Genomic DNA, 23,214 nt, shown 5'->3' with positions numbered 1-23,214 from the left:
CTTTTTATTTTTCTATGTCTCAATAGTTAATTTAAAAATTTAATTATACTCATATTAAAAACATTTTTTTTTTTTTTTCATAAAATTAATTATAGACCTCAATAAAATTAATTAAAAATATTAATCTAATTATTTTGATTACTAATTTAAAAAAAATTATAGATGAAATAATTTACTAAAGAGCGTTGAAGTGTTCATAGTATAATAAATGTATATATGTATATATGTATACATATATGTAAAAAGATGATAGCTCATAAACGGATGCAACACACGTTCATATACAAGTCACGTTTCCCACGAGCCAAGTGCATTGGAATAATTATTACCGACGTAATACTCTACTTTGGCTCAAAGACTTACCGGTAGGTAAGAATGTTGCTGATGAAGCTGAGCCCGATCTCTATACCTGTATATACTAAAGTATTAGACTTAAAGAGAACTAACTAATAAGTAGCAAACATCTGGCGTGGAGTCTTATATATACACTACATTACATTACATTAGACTTTTAGTCGATTCCTGGCTTTCCTGGGAAAGTTCATCGGCACAATTGTTTTCATCACGCGAGACTAATACAATCTCGAATTAATCATTACTTTTAATTCTATTAAATCATTTTTTTTTTTTTTTGTAACTCGATTTTTAGTTCACGGAACCCTGGGTTACAAAAGTATTCTTATCTTAAATCTTTTGTGATAAGATAAGATAAAATAATAACGTAGACGCTAAAGATATGAAACTTTTTTTATCAACTTTGTAATGCAATTTTATCATTTTATTTTTTTTTTTTTTCGCGCTAGTTGATATCGGAATCATAAATTTTGTTAAATTAACTTGACATTTTTAAACATGAAAATTTACATTCAAATAAAACGACGATAAATTCAAAAAAAAAAAAAATGTCATTTAAATTATTAGTAAAAAAAAACCATATGTTAATTTTTGCAAAAATATTTTACTTAAATCAAATTTTGAAAAATAAATTTGTACTCCAAATTTCGAATTTAGTGGAAAAACTACGGTTTCCATGACGGCGCCAAATGACCGCGAATTTGTAGAGAATTCAACAAAATAAGACTTTTTTAAAGAATAAAATTTTTCGATATCTCGCTTATTTTTTGAAAAAAATGAATTTTGATACAAATGTGATTTTTTCAAAAAAGTGAAAAATTTCATAGATTTGAATATCTTAATTTTTTTTTTTTTTTTCCGAAAACTACATTAAAAAATGAAGATTTTGAAAAGAAAAACGTTCAAAATAGGCCATTTTTGAAAAAGTTACAGCTATTTGAAATGATCTAGAAGTTAGCAGACAATCAACAATTTTTGGATTTTTTTTCAACAATTTAATTTAGAAAAAAAAATAAACTAAAAAAATGCACATGTAGAAAATAAAAAAAACTACAAGTGCAATTTTTCAAAATATTTTTTTTCTCAACATCTATTTAAAAAAAAAGAATTCGCGGTATTGCAGCGCCACGAGTGATTTTGAAATTTTTTTCTTACGAAGAAAAAATAAAGAAATTTATATAATATATATTTGAATAAATACACAATAAAACCCCAGCGAGCCAAATAAAGAACATTTTTGCAACAGCAGAAAATTTGTATATAAATACCTAATTTATTATCCCGCATTATTACAAATATTCAAATTTGATTTACAACATTTCGTTACGGTCATGCTTAAAAAAAAATATATCAGGTGTTGGCAAAATATATGAGATTCCGATCGCCACTCCCAAACTAAAACGCAGAAATTAATTTAAAAACCCACACACAAAAAGTAATAAGTAAAATTCACGCGTCATATCAAATCTATAAATAGACAAGCAATTAGTCAAAACGCATACTTAATTCCAAATATACAACATATATGTGCATCAAAGATATGCAACATTAATCAGCGTGTAGTTTAGCTGAATAATTTGTTAACTTTTTCCGGCATTTATGACTTAAAACCGAGTTAAGTCACAAGCAGACTAGACTAGATACCGAGACGGTTTTTTTTTTTTTTGGTTTTTTGGTTGTTTATGCTGTAGTAGAACATACATACTATAATATCACTAAGACACATATTCTGGGTAACATCCAGATGCTTTATCGTTGTAGGAAATGTACCAACATATTACTACTATATGCTGTTATATGCTGGATTATAAGAAATCTTCAGAATATCTAGCCAGCAAACAGGACGATTAATCTCAAGGCTCATAGGCATATAAAATATTTTAGCATTTTACTTGGATCTTTTACACCTCGCTTAGACGACCGTATAATTGCTCTAGAGCTCAATGAACTCTATATATATATATATATATGCATACGTTTCTATATAAATGTGTACAATATATACCTAAGTCTATTTTTTAAAACTTGTACATCTTCTTTATCACTTAAATATATATATATAATTTAAACTCATTACTTCCTTATGTACTGTGAGTAATAATTAATCGTGCGATGCTTGATAAATATATTTCAAAGTTACACCTTTTTTAAACAACTAGAAAATTTATTATTTCATACAAAAATAAAGTTATGGCTCGGAAATAAGCTTTAAGAACTCGTTAAATCATTTAAGAAGTATAAGGAATTCTTTCTGAGTGTTTTTCAGGAAGAAAAATGCCACGGATGTACGTGTGGTCGATAACTGGAGAAGTTATAGATTAATTTAAATTTTGGCGGCAATTTTAAATTTTAAAAATAAGGAAATTTTTAAATAAATTTATTTGAGTAATTTGAAGTTTGAATAAAAATATTCATGTGTTTTTAGAGAAAAAAAATTGTCCGAATGGATGCGTGGTCAATAACTCGGGTAGTTATGGACTGATTTAAATTTTGGCGGCAATTTTAAATTTTAAAAATAAGGAAATTTTTAAATAAATTTATTGGAGTAACTTGAAGTTTGAATAAAAATATTCATGTGTTTTTAGAGAAAAAAAATTGTCCGAAAGTATGCGTGGTCAATAACTCGGGTAGTTATGGACTGATTTAAATTTTGGCGGCAATTTTAAATCTAAAAAATAAGGAAATTTTTAAATAAATTTATTTGAGTAATTTGAAGTTTGAATAAAAATATTCATGTGTTTTCAGAGAAAAAAAATTGTCCGAATGTATACGTGGTCAAAACTCGGATAGTTATGGACTGATTTAAATTTTGGCGGCAATTTTAAATTTTGAAAATAAGGAAATTTTTAAATGAATTTATCTGAGTAATTTGAAGTTTGAATAAAAATATTGACGTATTTTTAGAGATAAAAAATTGACAGATGTACGCGTGGTTGAGAAGTTATAGGCTGATTTAAATTTTGGCGGCAATTTTAAATTTTAAAAATACGTCAAGTTTCAAATAAATTTATTTAAATAATTTGAAGTTTGAATAAAAATATTAAGGGTCGAGAGTAAAAAATTTCCCGATAAAATTTTCCCAGTTGCCTCAATGAATTTTTTGCATCACAAATAGAAAACAAAAATTTATTGAGGTGAAAAAGTTTTATTTAAAATATTTATTGCGCCAACAAATAATTTATTTCTGTGCAGTTATGAGTGGAGTGATGTTATAAAAAAAATAATTGTCGATATGTAATTTCCTTATTATTTAAGAATGCATAAAAAGTTATATAAATATTTTTTTTTTAATAATACAAATTAATGATGAGGACAATTGTCGATGCGAAACATTGTCGTAGTTGATTTCACTAATAATTGATAGTGTATTTCCTTTGACACAACATTGGATTGCGCGGAATGCTTGAACGTTGTCCAAGGCTCTGAGTATATAATAATAATAATAATAAAAAAAGTTAAATAAAAGATATAGCAGTTACGACAGGATCATCGGATTTACTTGTACAGGGTCCAAGCTCATTTAAATTAAAACTCTTTTATACAGATTGTGTATCTTTGTCTTGTTGGCTGTTGGGTTAACTCGGAAGAGTCTTATTGGGTTTGCTGTTGAATTGAGTAGATAAAAGTGTATGGTGGTGGACGGTAATCATCTATGGGGGACGAGTCCCTTGGGAACGTATCAATCCACTCGAATGAAATGCGTTCGTTAAAACGACGAGGCGCGTAATTTGCGGCCGGCTAAGTGCCAGTGCACGAGAATGAACAAGAAGACGAATAAGATCAAGTATTAAACAAGAAGAAGAAGAAGAAGAAGACCAAGACTGAGACCAAGAAGAAGACCAAGACGATGATGATGATAAAAGAATAAGAATAATAAGAGAATAAGGTAGAAAAGTAGATGATGTTCAGTCCTCGAGAACAAACGGATTCCACGGGCTCGTTCTATACGTGTTTTATTATTAACGTTCATTGCATTCTTCTATGTAATATTTTTTTTTTTATTTATTTATTTATTATTTATTTATTTATTTTTTTTTTTTTTTTAAAGATAAATTAGTTGTTGTTGAATCGATTATTATTATATTGCGCAGCTCTTGTCATGTCGATAAAGTTTATGTCGATGATGAAAAATATTAAATGGTTATTATTTATTATTATTATTGTTGTTTATTCGTCATTATTTGAATTGGTATTTTTTTATCATTAACATTCCGAGGTAATTATCTTGTTGACAATAGACCTTTGATCTTTAATGTTAATTATTGTTCTGTAATTATTTAAATTAATAGAAAAATAAATTATTTTATTTTTAAATAACTTGCAGCTTACGGTATGGATATATATAAAATATATGTTGTGTATAGTTTTTGAAAAGGTAATTTAATTTTCCAAAATTTTGGTATCGATATAAAAATTTATAAAATCGATTGTTTGGGAAATACAGCCGTTGTATTGGAAATTTGCGTGAGGAAAAATCGACTAATTGATTAAATGGCGGTAACTTTTGAATGATTGATTTTTTGGTAATTTTCAAAGAGACCAAAGTTGTCAGAAATTTAATTTCCTACAACTTTTTTATCAATAAAAAATTTCGTAAGATCGATATTTTAAAAGATACAGCCGTTTAATGTCTAAAACTTGAATATTCAAAAATTGACTACTTGATTAAATGGCGGTAACTTTTGAAAAATGGTTTTTTGGTAATTTTTAAAAAGACCAAAGTTGTCAGAAATTTAATTTCCTACAACTTTTGTATCAGTAAAAAATTTCGTAAGATCGATATTTTAAAAGATACAGCCGTTTCATGCCTGAAATTTAAATATTCAAAAATTGACTACTTGATTAAATGGCGGTAACTTTTGAAAAATAGTTTTTTGGTAATTTTTAAAAAGACCAAAGTTGTCAGAAATTTAATTTCCTACAACTTTTGTATCAGTAAAAAATTTCGTAAGATCGATATTTTAAAAGATACAGCCGTTTCATGTCTGAAATTTGAATATTCAAAAATTGACTACTTGATTAAATGGCGGTAACTTTTAAAAAACGGATTTTTTGGTCATTTTCAAGAAGACTAAAGTTGTAGAAAATTAAGTTTTCTACAATTTTTGTATCAATAAAAAATTTCATAAGATCGATATTTTAAAAGATACAGCCGTTTTAAGGCCGAAAAATTTGAATACGATCACAAAAATACCCAATTTCAAAATTCGCGCCAATTTTAAAAATTAATTTTACAGAAATTCTTAGCCTGGCTAAAATAGGGTATAAAATATATTTTTCAATGATCATAAATCTAGTATATTATTGATATACTCGACCTAAGAATAAATTTGAATTTAAAATACTATCGATTTAAATAAAAATAACCCGCGGTAAATTTGACACCACCCACACACCGAAAAATAAAATAACCAGCAAATGTATAATAACAAATGCAAAGTCAATGCAAAAAGCCAGTGCGTTGAAAGGTGTACATACTCACCGGGGAATTATTGCGTAAGGTGCGGGTTTGTTATACATGTATACACTAACTAAAGAGTGCACAGTATAGATATACAGCAATACAAGTGTGTACCCACACGCGAGATTGCGCCGGGTGATAGACTTCTTATATTATAAATAAACTTGTGTCCACATTACTAAGCAATGGTATGGTCTCTGCTCGATTTAGAATTGAAGCGAGAGTGCATAGTCCGCCCGATCTTTTCTTAAGTTTACCCACCACCCCAACCGTATAAATTTAATCTCTTAAATCTATATAACTTAATTCCTTATATGAATTTTATTTTTTTTCATATAATTCAATAAATAAATAAATAAATATATAAATTTTTTAATCAATAAAATTTCAATTAAAAAATATATAAAAAAAAATACTGACGGTCGTTATAAAATTCGCCGAGAAACGAATGATCCGGTAATTGGAGCAAAAGAGTTGGGATTATTCTTATATATAGTAGAGTAAACGTTTATATATATATAAATGATATAAAGCAATTGAATTCTATTCTCGATAAACTAGTTTCACGGGCTTTTAATGTTGTATTGCAATGAGACAACAGTTAACTATGTCGTCTCACTCGACAAAAGGTGGGCGATCTTGAGATGCGCGGTAGCATTAATTTTATATATATTTAATATTATTTTATTTATTTACTTGTAATGATTATGGAAAAATAAAAACGTTGAGTACTTTGATGGCTGGGACATTTGTAAATATAGATATAGATATAGATATAGATATAAATATAATATAGATTTAAATGGATTAAGTAGGTAGACAGTCGTCAAGAGACTCTACTCTGCAAATGTGTTTAAACATTCTTCAGATGCCACTCGTTCTCTCACGACTATCTACAAGTATTGCAGTCTAAAGACGCTATGAAAGGATGAGAAAATTTACCATACTCATCGACATCTTTTATAAATACCGCATAGTAATGTATAGGATGACAATTGTCTTTTTGAGATGATAATTTATAAGATGCTAAATGTTGATTGATGTTAAGACTCCGATTGAGGTGACAAGATTCGGAAATTTTGAATTTTAAAATTTAATTTTAATTTTGAGTTATGATTTTGATTTTTTGATGATAATTTTATGAAATGGTAAATTATTCAAATTTTTTAGGGGCGATTGAATTTAAATTTAATTATTAGGTTTTTTGAACGAGTTTTGGAAAAAAAAAAATAAATAAAAAAAAATTTTTTAAAATACTTTAGTAAAAAATTTTGAAAAATATTTTACTGTCGAATTTTTTTTATTAAAAATTTAATGGAGAATTATGAAATTGAAATTTTTGAACGAAAGTTTTAATAAAAAAATGAATAAGTAAATTTTTTAAAAAGTAATTTATTTAAAAATTGATGAATAGAATTTTTAGTAAAAAATTTTGTAAAATTTTTTTTGTCATAAATTGAATGAAAAATTTATATAATTTAATTTTTTGACAAGAGTTTATAAAAAAATGAATAAATCAATTTTTTAAATAGTAATTTAATGAAAATTTATGAATAAAATTTTTAATGAAAAATTTTGAAAAATATTTTATAGCAAAATTTATTTATAAAAAATTTAATGAAAAATTATGTAATTGAATTTTTTGAACGATAATTTTATAAAAAAAAAAAAACGAATCAATAAATTTTTCAAAAAGTAATTTAATAAATAATTTTGAAAAATATTTTATTATAAAAAATTTAATGAAAAATAATTGAATTTTTGTAACGAAAGTTTCATAAAAAAGTGAATAAATAAAATTTTTGTAAAACATTTTAATATAAAATTTTTTTTCTTTTTTTTCAAAAATTTCATTGAAAACCAAATAATTAAATTTTTTGAACAAAAATCATAAAAAAATGAATGAATAATTTTGATTAATTGATTTAATTAAAAATCAATTACTCAAATTTTCTTTAAAAAATTTTATTATCATATATATTTATCAGCAATTTGATTAAAAATTAAATAATTGAATTTTCTAATTATAATAAATCTCTATACACATATATGGACATACATTTCCATACATAATATAATTAAATGCTATTATAATCCCCTCATATTAATAATAAATATCCATTACAATATAAATAATAAATTGAATTTACTACAAAAATCTAAATAATAAAAAAGGATGTAAAGAATAATTATAATTAATCAGTTTAGATAAATAAAACAAGGGATATTTGCAGACAGATCGTGAGATTTAAATGAAATATCTAAAGTTCACATTCGATAAAACGTAACTCCTATGCATATACCCATATGTACATACATACATACATATATGCACATATATACTAGTAAGGATTTATTTAGTAAGCTCAAGTCCTCGACATGATAGATAACCAGTGAGGTACATATTGCGATAACACAAAACCGCACACAGTGCAAACGTTAACAGTCGAGTACTCAGCATATCTAAACTCTATTTATTTATTTATTCATTCATTTATTTACGACACAATTTTTCCTCGCGATATTTATTGATATCAATAAAAAAAGTCCCAATAAAAAAAAAAGAAAAATTAAATTAACAATTTCACAAGTAAATTTATACTGTCGCGTGTTAAAATAAAAAACATATATTTATATACATATATATATGTAATATAAACAAGCTACTGGTTGCTTCTGACTGTACATTTAATGTAACATGGTGACGATGTTGCCAGTGTCAATGCCGTTAAAATGCGAGTAGGATAAACCTGGTACATGACTAGAGCCACCACCAGCTTCACTAGTCCTACACTTTATTTTATTTTATTTTATTAAACATTATGAACATGTATAAAGAGAGAAAGGGAATTTAACAGACAACATAAATCGAACTATGTAAATAACCTGGGGATATTTTAATATTATAAATATATGCCAGGCTATAAATTGCTTTTTTTTTCTTGGTCTTACTCTTATTAAATAAATTAATGAATTAATTAATGAATAAGGAAAGGAAAAAATAATATGACAACGGATGGAGCTGGAGAGCTGACTGATAAAGGAATTAAGTTGAGGTGATGTCACGATTTACCGCGAGTTGAGGGTCCAGCTCGTTAGACTGTAATGGTATGCATACCTTGGACCCGCGTGTCTTTTACTACAGTAGAGGACACAGTACTGAGTACTGAGTACTGAGTACTTGGTACTCAGTACTTGACTCGCATGACTTAATACCTGGAGCTAGGAATCGACTTGCTGGATAATTACCAGCCGATTAAATAGATAGCGATGGAAATGTCGCACGGACAATGACCTCAATTCGATGTTAAGTTTCAAATCATGTTACGGCTGACATATAAAAATTGTAGGAATGAAAACTGATATGTAACTCGATTATCTGCTGCTGAGAAAGTGATTTTAATTTTGATATTTATGAAAAACGGACCGAGTTTCTGGGGAAGTGTGAAAAAAAGTCGAGGAATGCTGACTGGAAATTGTGCCCGCGGACATTCGGTCCTTATTGCTGAGGTCCAGTGCTGAGCCTGGAGGCTAGTGAGTGGACGCGACGTCGAGTACGAGAGTTTAACTGCGTATGATTTTTTTTTTTAATGCAGTCTTCGAAGTCAAAAATTTCTAATTGCGGGATTTCAACTGATGCGGAATGGAGACATTGCTATCATCTAGGGTGTCATTACGGTAATTTTGTTTTTTTAAATGGAGGAAATTACTACTAGCGCCACTCATGGCGAGATTTAAATGGATAGTTTGTGTAGTTTGCTTTCTTTTTTTAAATTTCTTTTTTTTTTTGCCGCAATTATTTAATTGAGAAATTATAAAAAATTATTTACTGACTTACTACTTGCGCAAACATCAGGAACTCAGGCTCTGGGAGTTGGAGACGTTGGAGATGTCGATGAAGTTGGAGACTGGATTGCTGTGAATTTAAAAATATACAAATTTTAATAAAAATTATTTAAAATTTTAATTTTTTTAAGAACCTGTAAATTTTCAAAATGGCGATGACAATTTTTATTTAACTTGAATTTTTTCACAGCACTGATTTAATTTAAATTTTGAATTTTATTTACACTATCACTAGACAACTGGTTACGATTTAAAAAATAAATTTATACCGAGGCTCGGATTATTTAAAAATTATTTTTTTGATGCATTCAAAAACGCTTTAGCTCATAGCACTCATGAGACAATTTATAAATTTGAATTAAATGAATTAATTAATTAAAATAATGAAATTTTTAAAAATGCAAATATGGATTTAGCGTTTATCTAAATGTGCATTTTTTTTATTTTTACTCAAATTTTATTCATTTATTTTTAAATTTAAAAAATTGACAATTGTCCGCTACGCTCACACTCACATGTAGCAGACAGACAAATTTTAAATTATAAATAACTAGAGTAAATAATTAAAAAAAAAATATTTAAAAAAAATGCACTAATCAATTAAAAAATTTTTAAAATGCCCATTTTTTAGAAAATTTATTTTATTGATTATTTACTCCAGTTATTTATAATTTCAAAGTCATCTGCCTGCTACACTCACACTCGTCTCTAGCTGTCGCTAGGCTAGAGCTCGAGCTCGAGCAATTTCCGACATACCCATTGTCTACTGCGTCAGCAAAATATTTATTTAAATTTATGATTTTAATAACTGAGTCAATTAGTTTAAAGTTAATTACCGAGACAGCTGATAAATAATTAATTATAAATAATTAAAGTTTAATAATTAATTTAAATTAATAAAAATACAAAAAAAAAAATTAATTTGTCACCGGAATTGTAACGAACATCTCGAGAGCTTGCCTGGGACTACAACTGAGCGGGCGCTTTTCTGCGCGCAAGTCTGCGCACTGAGCGAAATTAGTGCGCGCGTCGAAAATGGCCGCGGTAATTCTAAGATGGCCGCTTAGTCAGCGTCTTTCCCTCCAATTTAGTGCTTTGTTGTGTTTATAATTAATTTTCTTTAATTATTGTAATAAAATTAATTACTTTACTTTAAATAATTATCGTAATTAAATTTAATTAATAATAAAATCATTTAATTCGAGTTTAATTAATAATTTAAATTGCATAGTGTCAAGTTTGAGGTTTTGTTGTCACTTAATTATTAATATTTAATAATAAATAATTATAAAAATTTTTGCGTATAAATTAATTAGTGGTGTCGTTAATAATTAGTTTAGAATTAATTATTTAATTAAATATTTGAAAATCGTTGTCGCGGATCGAGTGTTTAATTTTTTTTTCAGTCAGTTTTTGTTGTCAGATAAAAAGTGATTAATTTACTAAAAATATATATAATTAATTACTTAATTAAATTAGCTGTCAGTGTCAATAAGAGTTGATAAGTGATAATTTATTATGACAATTGAGTGCGAAACTGTCAAGTGATTTGGTGAAGATCAAGTTGGCGCATGATCTAGAGCCAGATTTTTGTTTATTCAGCTGCGACTAAAGTAATTGTTGATATTTTTATTTGTAATTAATTATATTTTGTATTTTAATTTTATTATTTGTTGCAGAAGTGATTGGTGTTGGAGTAAGTTGGAGATTTTTGGCGGTGAGTCAATTTATTTTAAATATAAATATTTTTTTTTATACAAATTTATGGTGACGTCTTACTTTTATGTTTCGTATTTAATTAATAATTTTTTTTATGAGTTATTACTAATAAATATTTAATTTTTTTTTTTTTTTAAATTAAATATTAAAGTTTTATTTTAAATATTTATCTCAAGTGTTTGCGTTTAAATTTATTTTGTTATATTAATTTTTGGGTCAATTGCGTGAAATTTAAAAATTGCAATACGACGAATTTTTTTGGTGGTACTTGAGTTGTATTTAAAATAATTAGAAAGTATTCAAAACACTTGATAAATATTTATAATAATTAATTGAAAGTTTAATATCTGAGGCTTAAAAATATAAATATATAAATAAAAATATTTAAGTATTAGATTAAAAATTTATAAATAAATATTGGGGATTTTTTATATTAGTAATTAATTATATTAAAAAAAATATATATATATATATATTTGTTAAAGTATTCAAATATCGGGACAATTAATTTATAAAAAATTTAAGGGGAACAAATAAAATTTAAAATAACCGCGAAAATTTTAAATTTATCGTCTAGATAAAGTTGAGCCTCCACAGAGTGTTTGGTTTTAATTACCGATATAATTTTAAACTGATGGTAATTTAAATTAATTTACTTTTCAAAATGATACTGAAGTTAGCTGACGTCTAATAATTTTTGGATTTTTTTTTACCCATAAATTATAAAAAAAAAAATATTTGAAAAAATTGCACTTGTAGTTTTTAAAATTTTCTAAATGTGCATTTTTTTACTTTTTTTTTTTTTTGTAATTTATTTGTTAAAAAAAAATACAAAAATTAGTAATTGCCTGCTAACTTCAGGATCATAAATAAATTCACATAAAACTTGAGTTAGTTGACGTCTAATAATTTTTTGAATTTTACAAAATGATAAATTATAAAAAATTGCACTTGTAGTTTTTTAAATTTCCTACATGTGCATATTTTTAGTTTTTTTTTTTTTCTTTAAATTTAACTGTTCAAATAAAATTCAAAAATTTTCAATTGTCTACTAACTTCAGTATCGTAAATTCCTGATACTAAAGTTAGTCGACGTCTAATAATTTTTGAAATTTTATAATAATGATAAATTTAAAAAAAAAAATATTAAAAAAAATTATCGCTCCAAATTTTCCCAGTTTATGATGCAAAATTTTTCTTACATAAAAAACAATTTAAAAAATTGTGAGGTTCCATTAAAAAAAAAAAAAAAAAATCTATTACGAAACAAGCAAAACAATAAATACTAGATATAAATTATTACCGAGCTAGTACTTAATATTTAATGAGCATCAGCGATAACTTCGCCTACAAGTTACGATTATTGACATGACAGCATGATCAATGATGAGGAGAAAGATTAAACAATTCTATGATGAAAAAAAAATTTAAACGGAAACAATTTATTAACTGCTAAGGAAATGTTTAGTGACTTTTTTTCTGATTGAAAGATTGAAAGTGTGAAAGGGCAAGTGGAAGAAAGTTCACGTATCGATAACTCCCTCATCTATTAATTATTTTTTAATCTTCTCTCTTCATATTTTTTTCCTCAGACATGTCATTAACTCTCTAAAAATATTATGTCATTTTTCATTAATCAACAATTTTTTCTACCCATACTTGCAATCAACGCAACAAATTTTAATTAATTTTTTACCCAAGTACTCATTCAATTTTAATAATTTATACGTAATTATTTTTTCATTTTAAATTTTTCATATGTAATAATTATAGAATATATGAAAAACTAACTTGTTATGTTATGTTATATATATATATATATATATTATGAAATATATATGAAGATTAAAATCTATTGATTATGAAAATAAATAGTCCCGTATATTAAATAATAAATGTTTGTATGGGTGGACTCTGAGGTGAAAATAAAAATATAAAATAATTTATATTAACGATGTTGCACCTCGTGGAATAGATCTCAAGTGTCAGGCTATTATCTCATAACTGTTTAGTAGTAAGTAGCAAGTATGTGTTCAGTAGCAGGCTCTACCACGTCCTGCTTCCATTAATCGTATCAATTACAATTCGCGACTAGTATCCGTTATAATAATATTATTATATTTATATATTTATATATATATGTAGAGAGAGAGATAACATCAACAATACCATAACGGTGAACACGGATATATTATACTAATGATAACATTTATTAGGTCCATTAACTATCGATATTAATGAAAGTAATATTGAGTGCTCAATCGTGCATTTTAAATTTATTATTTATCTTTAACAATGTCCGATTATTATCTTATTACACTTATTTCTTGTCTTGGGTATTAACGCAATTTTAGATAATTTAATTAAGTTGATACGCAGCGTAATCAGAGTACGTGGAAAACAAAGATTTTTTGGTGTAAGAAAAATTTTTCAGTATGAAATGAAGACTAAAATTTTCTTAGAGGGGAAAGAAATTTATTGATGCAATTTTTTATGATGTATTTTCACGGAAGAAATTCTAAAAAAGTAGAAAAAAAATTAGTTTTCGAATTCTGTATCTCGGAAATACGGACCATTTTGGACCATAGGGTGTGACTGTTTTCATTAAAAGTAGCTCATAACTACGTTGATTTTAGGAATAACTGGCAATATGGACATTTATTGCTCGTTCTGATCCATTTTTGCGGGAAAAATCCAGAAATAGAAAGAAATTATTTTTTGAATTCTGTATGGACCGTTTTGGACCATGGTCACCACCCCTAATACCCTATTAATCAAAAAAAAAATTTTTTTTGGACATTCTGGGTCTTTTTTCGAGGTGACCCATCCTTGGGGTCTGTTTACATGCCGACATCTTGATCTTCGATATAAAATTCCACAAAATGGCGCCCAATTGAGTTGATCATAAATATGCCAGGTTGTCAACTAAGCGCTCAAATTTTCCATTAGTAGACAATATCTTCATCTCAAAATAATATCAAAAATCAAAACTGACATTTTTGTTTTTAACTGTTCAGTTTTCGACATAAATCCAAAATACGAGCTTTAATAAATGAGTATTATAACTCACGCATCTATGAGTCACGTATCGATAGTTTATAGTTAGTAATATTATGAAAGCCGTTTGGATGCGTGGTTTATAAGGGTTAGGTTCATCATCTTTAAACGATGACGATGAAAGAGTTGCAAGTAAAGGCGAGGTTTTGCTATTCTTTAAGGCCATGACCTCGAATTTTCTAGTACTTATATCATATTTTCTATACATAGTGATTTATTCACTTTTTTTTTTTATATATCTCCTACCCATTGTTGTTATTATTATTATTATATAAATTATTAGGTACAGTGAACTTGTAATAGTGTTACAAAATATTAATAGTTAATTATTTATAATTTAATATTACAAGCGTTTATATTAATGTATGATTAAAAGAACGTGTATGAGAGTAAAAAAAATTAAAAAAATTTCGCAAGATTGTCTGGCGCCAATAATAATTAGACAGTAAAAGAACTCTTTGTAGGCGTACGCATATCACACTTGGACACGTGCATATTTACATTTCTTATTGCACATATGTTATTTTTTATTTATATACTTAAAAAAAAAAAAATTTTATTATTATTATACTCGATAATAATACGTCTAATAAATAAATTTATAATTAGCCGTTTTTAATGACAAATGAGTGTGATAAAAAATTACACGTTAGTTTTTTATTTTTATGACTCATGTTACCCGCATAAAAATACCATATATGATAAATATATATGGAAAAATATATAATCAATATGGGACCATATAAGTGGCCAAAAATGATACATATTTTCTTATATATAATATACTGTTTTAATATAATTAATTATATACGTAAGTTTATAAGTTAATACATGTATTATATATATATTTATAATCATATATGTAAACTTATAAGTTAGCACATATATGTATCACATATATTGATAATTATATATGTAAATTTGTAAGCTAGCACACATATATATTCTGAACACAATGTTTAAATCTTATAACAGAGAGAGAAAGACAGAAAAGAATAGATTTTATTTATTCTTACATATATGGGGAGACTTATATGGTTCTATATATCGAAAAATATATAAAAATTTATAAAGTTGAATACATGGTACATATATCGTGGCATATAATGATGAATTATATATGTATTCTTATTTGTTTCCATATATGAATAACATTTGTTTGAATATATTGAAATTATAAGTTTTCAAATATATAAATAATATATTGAAGTTATATGAAAATATATGAAATCATATAAGAGAAAACATATATAAAAATATAATAAAATCGGCCAAAATATATATAGTTCTATATAAGATTTCATGTATTGTCACATATATTTGTATCTGTAACATATATTTTTGAATATATGTTTACCATATATGATATTTTCATGCGGGTAAGTTTTAATTTATGATCAGTCCGTGAAAAAGGAAAACAATCGTAGATATAAATGCAAATGGGCGCCATAGAGATTATTATTTATTTGTCGTAGGTGATGCTAATCCCAGGATCCTACGTCTTCATACCGTAGCAAATTCGACATATTTTACTGAAATTATTTAAACTAATTAATGAAATTATTTATTAATTATTAAATTTATTTTTAAAAATAAATTTATTCCCGCGGGTTCATTAATTGGAATTAAAAAAAAAAAAATTTCCAATGTCCCCGCAATATAAGCAGGCGAAAATCTGTTCATCGGTAAAAACTTGTTACCAACCGTCCTCTGAGTCATTGGCCTCTAAAAAAATAGACATAAAAAAATAAGGAGACTAAAATTCATGTGCATTCCATGAACACTTGGGTGGGTAGATTATTTAGGTGTCTGAGGATCCTGGATTTCTGCTGAGAAATGCCTTTAACATGCGAGATATCTTATGTATATCGACTTTACCTTTTTTAAGGTCTCATTTTATATATATGTATATGTATATGTATATATAAATATAATAATGTAAAAGCATGGTTGGGTGAATGGAGCAAATTGCTAACTGCTAACCAATCAACTGGTCAATTTATTTTCACTTTCGACCATGGGCGTGGATAAAACGTGGGCATCATAATATCTAGGACTCCTGACGGAAGTCACAACACATTTATATTTTAAAGATAATTAATTTTTAGCAGGATATTTATTAAATTGATAAATTAAATGTTAACGTAAAATATTGAATTAGCATAACGAGAATTAAAAACCGCTAAAGAAATACATATGTGAAGAATGATGATATGAAAGAGATGTAAGGAAAAAAACTGTAGATAATTGAAGGCTAATTTCCTGTGGCTGTAGCTTAAATGTATATACTCTGTAGTTTATAACAGAACTAGGACAAGGCCATTGTACTGAGTATCATCTAAAGCATTGTCATCAGTGTTTTACCAAGCGTGTAGATATTTCTTGTATATTGTACACTAAGAAAAACCGGTGTAAGTCCACTGTCCGATGTTTAATTTAACCCCGAAAACGGTGTAAAATAACAGGTGGTAGTCAAATTTTTCGGTGTTAAAAGTAGTTTTATTTTTCAAGTGTTAAAAGACGAATTGGATTTACATCGGTGTCAAAATAAGTACATTTTAACACCGTTTTTTTACAGTGTATGTGCAAAGTTCAATTCTTTAGTGAATCTGAATTACGGTAAATTACCTTCTTTAGGGTGAATCACCGTATTTTACCGCAAACTACTGTAATTTAATGAAAATTTTCTGTAAATTCCGGTGATTTACGGCAATCTACGGTGATTTACTGTAGTTTTACCGCACCTTACTGTAAAATTCCGTATGTATGGCAAAATACCGTATGTTGCGGAAATTTACGATAATTTTTCTGAATACCATAAAATACCGCAATTTTACCTTTGATTACCGTATTTTACCGTAAAATGCAGTCTTTTATAGTAAAAATCAGTATTTTACAGTAGTTTCCCGCAATTCGTCTGAATACCGTAAAATACAGCAAATTTGTGGTAAAATATCGCAGTATTGTCGCAATTTTACTTTTACTTACCGTATTTTACTATAAAATGCCGTCTTTTATGGTAAAAATCAGTATTTTACAGTAGTTTCTCGAAATTCTTCTGAATACCGTAAAATACCGCGAATTTGTGGTAAAGTATCGCATTATTGTCGCAATTTTACTATTAATTACTGTATTTTACCATAAAATGCCGTCTTTTCTGGTAAAAATCAGTATTTTACAGTAGTTTCCCGCAATTCTTCTGAATACCGCAAATTTGTGGTAAAATATCGCAGTATTGTCGCAATTTTACTTTTAATTACCATATTTTACCATAAAATACCCTCTTTCATGGTAAAAATCAGTATTTTACAGTAGTTTCCCGAAAATCTTCTAAAAACCGTAAATTACGGTAATTTACCGTAATCAGGATCTGCCTTATTAAGTAAAAATTGATTTATATTTTATATATCCGACTTAAAATTTGGAATAACTGCAACTGTCCTTTAAATTTCAAGTAAAATTTTAGTATCACTACATATTTGTTTACATAAATTTAACCGTATAAATTTTTTTTTTTTTTTTTTTTTTTTTTTTTTATAATAACTGCCGTTATTCATCACTAGATTAAAACGCAATGTTCGTAATAATATTTCATTTGAAATCGTTCATCTTACACTTGAAATAAAACCGTTTCAATTGTAATAAAAAATAAAATTAGATGTATTTGTATGAATGAAATGCAAGTCACTGTGATTAATTTCGGATGAGCCATTAGGAAAATTTCGAGCAATCCTGAGGATTTAAAAAAATTAACCGTTTGAAAGTAGCCATTGAAAATCAGGGATATATTATTTGTGTTGATTGACGGGAGGATCGTTTACAAGATATTCGACACGTAAAGGGAAATAAAAAATCCTTCCGCATTGAAATCGGAAATATTATAATATATTTATATTTATATAATAATAATCATAATGATACTTTTCGTATATAACATTCCTGCATTTCACTGACACTTATATATATATATATATATATATTTTCGTATCCATAACGTCAATATAACAGTGACAACGAACTCGATCGCGTGCTCGTAATGAATCTTATTCCGTTACATACTACTCAGTACACGATACGATATAAGAGAGAATTGTCCCTCGTCATTTGGAGTTGCTATCCAGCTGATGTCTGGTTAGTGGTTTAAGTTACTTCCTTATGAAGATGGACTGTGTCAACAATCAACAGTCAATGCTAAAAAGCTCACCTTATATTTTATATAAACATATATATATATTTGCTTGACAGGTTGATTGAAGTCAAATTTTTAGTCACGGATGGGGTTTTTTTTTGATACCCCAGAATGAGTTTTGAAAAAATTGATCAATTTTTTGAAAATTTTCGAGTTATTTATTTATCATAGCTTGGAGCTCATATCAGATTTCAAAATTCCAGGATAACCTAGCTTAGTCTTAGGTCATTTTCATCAAAATTTCACCCCAAACACGCTCAAATCATCGCCAAACTTTAATGTGGCTTTAGAGCCCGAGAAAAGGTCTATAAGACTAATTTATTTGGAAATTTTGAATGTTGGTTTGGACGGTAATTCTTGTTGGAAATTATATTTGAACAGCGTTTCCCACGTGTTGCTAGGGACGCGTTGATGATTAAAAAGAGAACCAGAAGCTGGGTGTAATAATTCAAAACTCGTTAACACACATCTTACGCGTCATATAAATATACTTTTGACGTAACATCAATTTGTCTTATAGTAAATAACCATATAGATAATAACTATGTTGTCGTTTGATGCTATGGTGTCGCGAGTCGATTTATTGCACGAAAAATAGTGTTTGTTGATAATTGGAAATGTTTTCGCCAATAAATTGGAAAATACACATTCATAAAAATGCATAGGCAGTGTTATCCTCATTTATCCTGATATGGGTCTGGATTTGAAGAATGAATTTTTCTCAGGAATATTTTGGGTTTTTCCTACTAAAGGACATCATAATGAACAAAAAATGTTTGTATTGTGTTGAGTTAGTCCCAACAGGAGCAAAGTTACAAGCCACTTTTCATAAAAATGCGTGGGCAGTGTCATCTGCCCGCATCTGCCCGACCTCGATTACTCAAAAAATAAATTATTCCTAGGACTTTTTATGGTTTTTCCTACTAGAGGGCATCATAAAGAACAAAAAACGTTTATGTTGTGATGGGTTATTCCCAACAGGGGCAAAGTTACAAGCCACTTTTCATAAAAATGCGTGGGCAGTGTCATCTGCCCGACCTCGATTACTCAAAAAATAAATTATTCCTAGGACTTTTTATGGTTTTTCCTACTAGAGGGCATCATAAAGAACAAAAAACGTTTATGTTGTGATGGGTTATTCCCAACAGGGGCAAAGTTACAAGCCACTTTTCATAAAAATGCGTGGGCAGTGTCATCTGCCCGACCTCGATTACTCAAAAAATAAATTATTCCTAGGACTTTTTATGGTTTTTCCTACTAGAGGGCATCATAAAGAACAAAAAACGTTTATGTTGTGATGGGTTATTCCCAACAGGGGCAAAGTTACAAGCCACTTTTCATAAAAATGCGTGGGCAGTGTCATCTGCCCGACCTCGATTACTCAAAAAATAAATTATTCCTAGGACTTTTTATGGTTTTTCCTACTAGAGGGCATCATAAAGAACAAAAAACGTTTATGTTGTGATGGGTTATTCCCAACAGGGGCAAAGTTACAAGCCACTTTTCATAAAAATGCGTGGGCAGTGTCATCTGCCCGACCTCGATTACTCAAAAAATAAATTATTCCTAGGACTTTTTATGGTTTTTCCTACTAGAGGGCATCATAAAGAACAAAAAACGTTTATGTTGTGATGGGTTATTCCCAACAGGGGCAAAGTTACAAGCCACTTTTCATAAAAATGCGTGGGCAGTGTCATCTGCCCGACCTCGATTACTCAAAAAATAAATTATTCCTAGGACTTTTTATGGTTTTTCCTACTAGAGGGCATCATAAAGAACAAAAAACGTTTATGTTGTGATGGGTTATTCCCAACAGGGGCAAAGTTACAAGCCACTTTTCATAAAAATGCGTGGGCAGTGTCATCTGCCCGACCTCGATTACTCAAAAAATAAATTATTCCTAGGACTTTTTATGGTTTTTCCTACTAGAGGGCATCATAAAGAACAAAAAACGTTTATGTTGTGATGGGTTATTCCCAACAGGGGCAAAGTTACAAGCCACTTTTCATAAAAATGCGTGGGCAGTGTCATCTGCCCGACCTCGATTACTCAAAAAATAAATTATTCCTAGGACTTTTTATGGTTTTTCCTACTAGAGGGCATCATAAAGAACAAAAAACGTTTATGTTGTGATGGGTTATTCCCAACAGGGGCAAAGTTACAAGCCACTTTTCATAAAAATGCGTGGGCAGTGTCATCTGCCCGACCTCGATTACTCAAAAAATAAATTATTCCTAGGACTTTTTATGGTTTTTCCTACTAGAGGGCATCATAAAGAACAAAAAACGTTTATGTTGTGATGGGTTATTCCCAACAGGGGCAAAGTTAGAGGCTACTCTTCATCGAGAATTATCTCTACCCATTTCCACCAACGCTCATATGGGTCTCAACTCAAAAAATAAATTATTCCTAGGACTTTTTATGGTTTTTCCTACTAGAGGGCATCATAAAGAACAAAAAATGTTTGTATTGTGTTGAGTTAGTCCCAACAGGAGCAAAGTTACAAGCCACTTTTCATAAAAATGCGTGGGCAGTGTCATCTGTCCGCATCTGCCCGACCTCGATTACTCAAAAAATAAATTATTCCTAGGACTTTTTATGGTTTTTCCTACTAGAGGGCATCATAAAGAACAAAAAACGTTTATGTTGTGATGGGTTATTCCCAACAGGGGCAAAGTTAGAGGCTACTCTTCATCGAGAATTATCTCTACCCATTTCCACCAACGCTCATATGGGTCTCAACTCAAAAAATAAATTATTCCTAGGACTTTTTATGGTTTTTCCTACTAGAGGGCATCATAAAGAACAAAAAATGTTTGTATTGTGTTGAGTTAGTCCCAACAGGAGCAAAGTTACAAGCCACTTTTCATAAAAATGCGTGGGCAGTGTCATCTGTCCGCATCTGCCCGACCTCGATTACTCAAAAAATAAATTATTCCTAGGACTTTTTATGGTTTTTCCTACTAGAGGGCATCATAAAGAACAAAAAACGTTTATGTTGTGATGGGTTATTCCCAACAGGGGCAAAGTTAGAGGCTACTCTTCATCGAGAATTATCTCTACCCATTTCCACCAACGCTCATATGGGTCTCAACTCAAAAAATAAATTATTCCTAGGACTTTTTATGGTTTTTCCTACTAGAGGGCATCATAAAGAACAAAAAATGTTTGTATTGTGTTGAGTTAGTCCCAACAGGAGCAAAGTTACAAGCCACTTTTCATAAAAATGCGTGGGCAGTGTCATCTGTCCGCATCTGCCCGACCTCGATTACTCAAAAAATAAATTATTCCTAGGACTTTTTATGGTTTTTCCTACTAGAGGGCATCATAAAGAACAAAAAACGTTTATGTTGTGATGGGTTATTCCCAACAGGGGCAAAGTTAGAGGCTACTCTTCATCGAGAATTATCTCTACCCATTTCCACCAACGCTCATATGGGTCTCAACTCAAAAAATAAATTTTTCCTAGGACTTTTTATTGTTTTTCCTACTAGAGGGCATCATAATGAACAAAAAACGTTTGTGTAGTTTTGAGTTTTTTCCACCAGAAAAAAAAATTTGGTCACTTTTCATAAAAATACATAGACAGTATTATCTCTACGGATTTTGACCATGTCAACATAAGAATTTCCGTATATTAATATAGGAAACATATCCATTTCTCTCTTCTGTTGCCTTTTAATTCACTGATAAAAGTCGTTAGATAATAATCAGCTCCTTCAAACATTCTAAGATCTCCAATCTCCCGTTCGTAAAAATACCAAAAATAACCAAAATCACCAGAGCATCTCGAACTTCACAATATCTCTCCATCGAGCATCTATATTCCCAACATTATGCCAAGATAATGGTCCAGCTATGCAATATATAAGATCAAGGGTTCGCTAAGTAGGTTGTATCAATTAGGATCGTTGTAGACTAGGAAGACGATAAACTCTATATATTATTCACATAATCATTAATCATAATTACATACATTCAATCATCAGCCTCTCGTTAAAAGTTTTTCTTCCAACATTTTTAATAATTTTTAAATTAGCTAATTCATGTTTTTATAACACAACTTCTTCCGCAATGGAAAACTAACATAAAAAAAAAAATACTATTTTAACCCTCCAGCAATGAATCATTTTATATACTTGTTACTTATCATTATCATCATTATTGTTGTTGTTGTTGTATACATATGAAACTCCACTGACAAGAATAAGTTTGATGAGAAAATAATTGGCGAAAGTTTATATAACATAATATATATATTTTCTTACATGTTAGTATAATGAATTTTTATTTAATTTTTTTTTTTTTTTTTTTTTTTTTTTGACGTAAATGCATGATCGCGTGTAAATATTTTCAATTATATATTTATAAGTAATCATTAATATAAAAATATAATTAATTTACATTTAACACCCGAGTATATTTAAAAATAATATAATTCGAGTGAAAATAAATATTTTTAAAAATATCTCGCACCTGTGGTTAAAGTTACCTGAGTACAAGTTAAGTAGCCAGTTATTTTTTAGTATTTATATATATATATATATATATATATATATATATATATATATATATATATATATATATA

General features: G+C 28.1%; 2 protein-coding genes across 2 annotated transcripts in view; one reads left to right on the top strand and one right to left on the bottom strand.

The window, feature by feature from the left end:
* LOC103574980 (proteasome activator complex subunit 3) overlaps positions 1 to 10,622 on the bottom strand; it is an 81,035-nt gene extending 70,413 nt beyond the window's left edge. Inside the window, exons 1-2 of the mRNA XM_053741751.1 lie at positions 10,591 to 10,622; positions 9,654 to 9,731 (exon numbers count right to left, since the gene is read on the bottom strand). Of these exons, the coding sequence (XP_053597726.1) occupies positions 9,654 to 9,731; positions 10,591 to 10,608 (96 nt within the window). The 5' untranslated portion in view covers positions 10,609 to 10,622. The remainder of the gene's footprint in view (positions 1 to 9,653; positions 9,732 to 10,590) is intronic.
* Positions 10,623 to 11,114: 492 nt separating this feature from the next.
* Positions 11,115 to 23,214, top strand: part of LOC103578532 (serine/threonine-protein kinase 17B) — an 80,435-nt gene continuing 68,335 nt past the window's right edge. Inside the window, exons 1-2 of the mRNA XM_014443784.2 lie at positions 11,115 to 11,274; positions 11,341 to 11,378. The gene's annotated coding sequence lies outside the window, so the exon portion shown is untranslated. The remainder of the gene's footprint in view (positions 11,275 to 11,340; positions 11,379 to 23,214) is intronic.

This window comes from Microplitis demolitor, chromosome 9, assembly GCF_026212275.2.
Source record: "Microplitis demolitor isolate Queensland-Clemson2020A chromosome 9, iyMicDemo2.1a, whole genome shotgun sequence".
Lineage (NCBI taxonomy): Eukaryota > Metazoa > Arthropoda > Insecta > Hymenoptera > Braconidae > Microplitis > Microplitis demolitor.
This window is presented reverse-complemented; position numbering and strand designations above follow the sequence as displayed.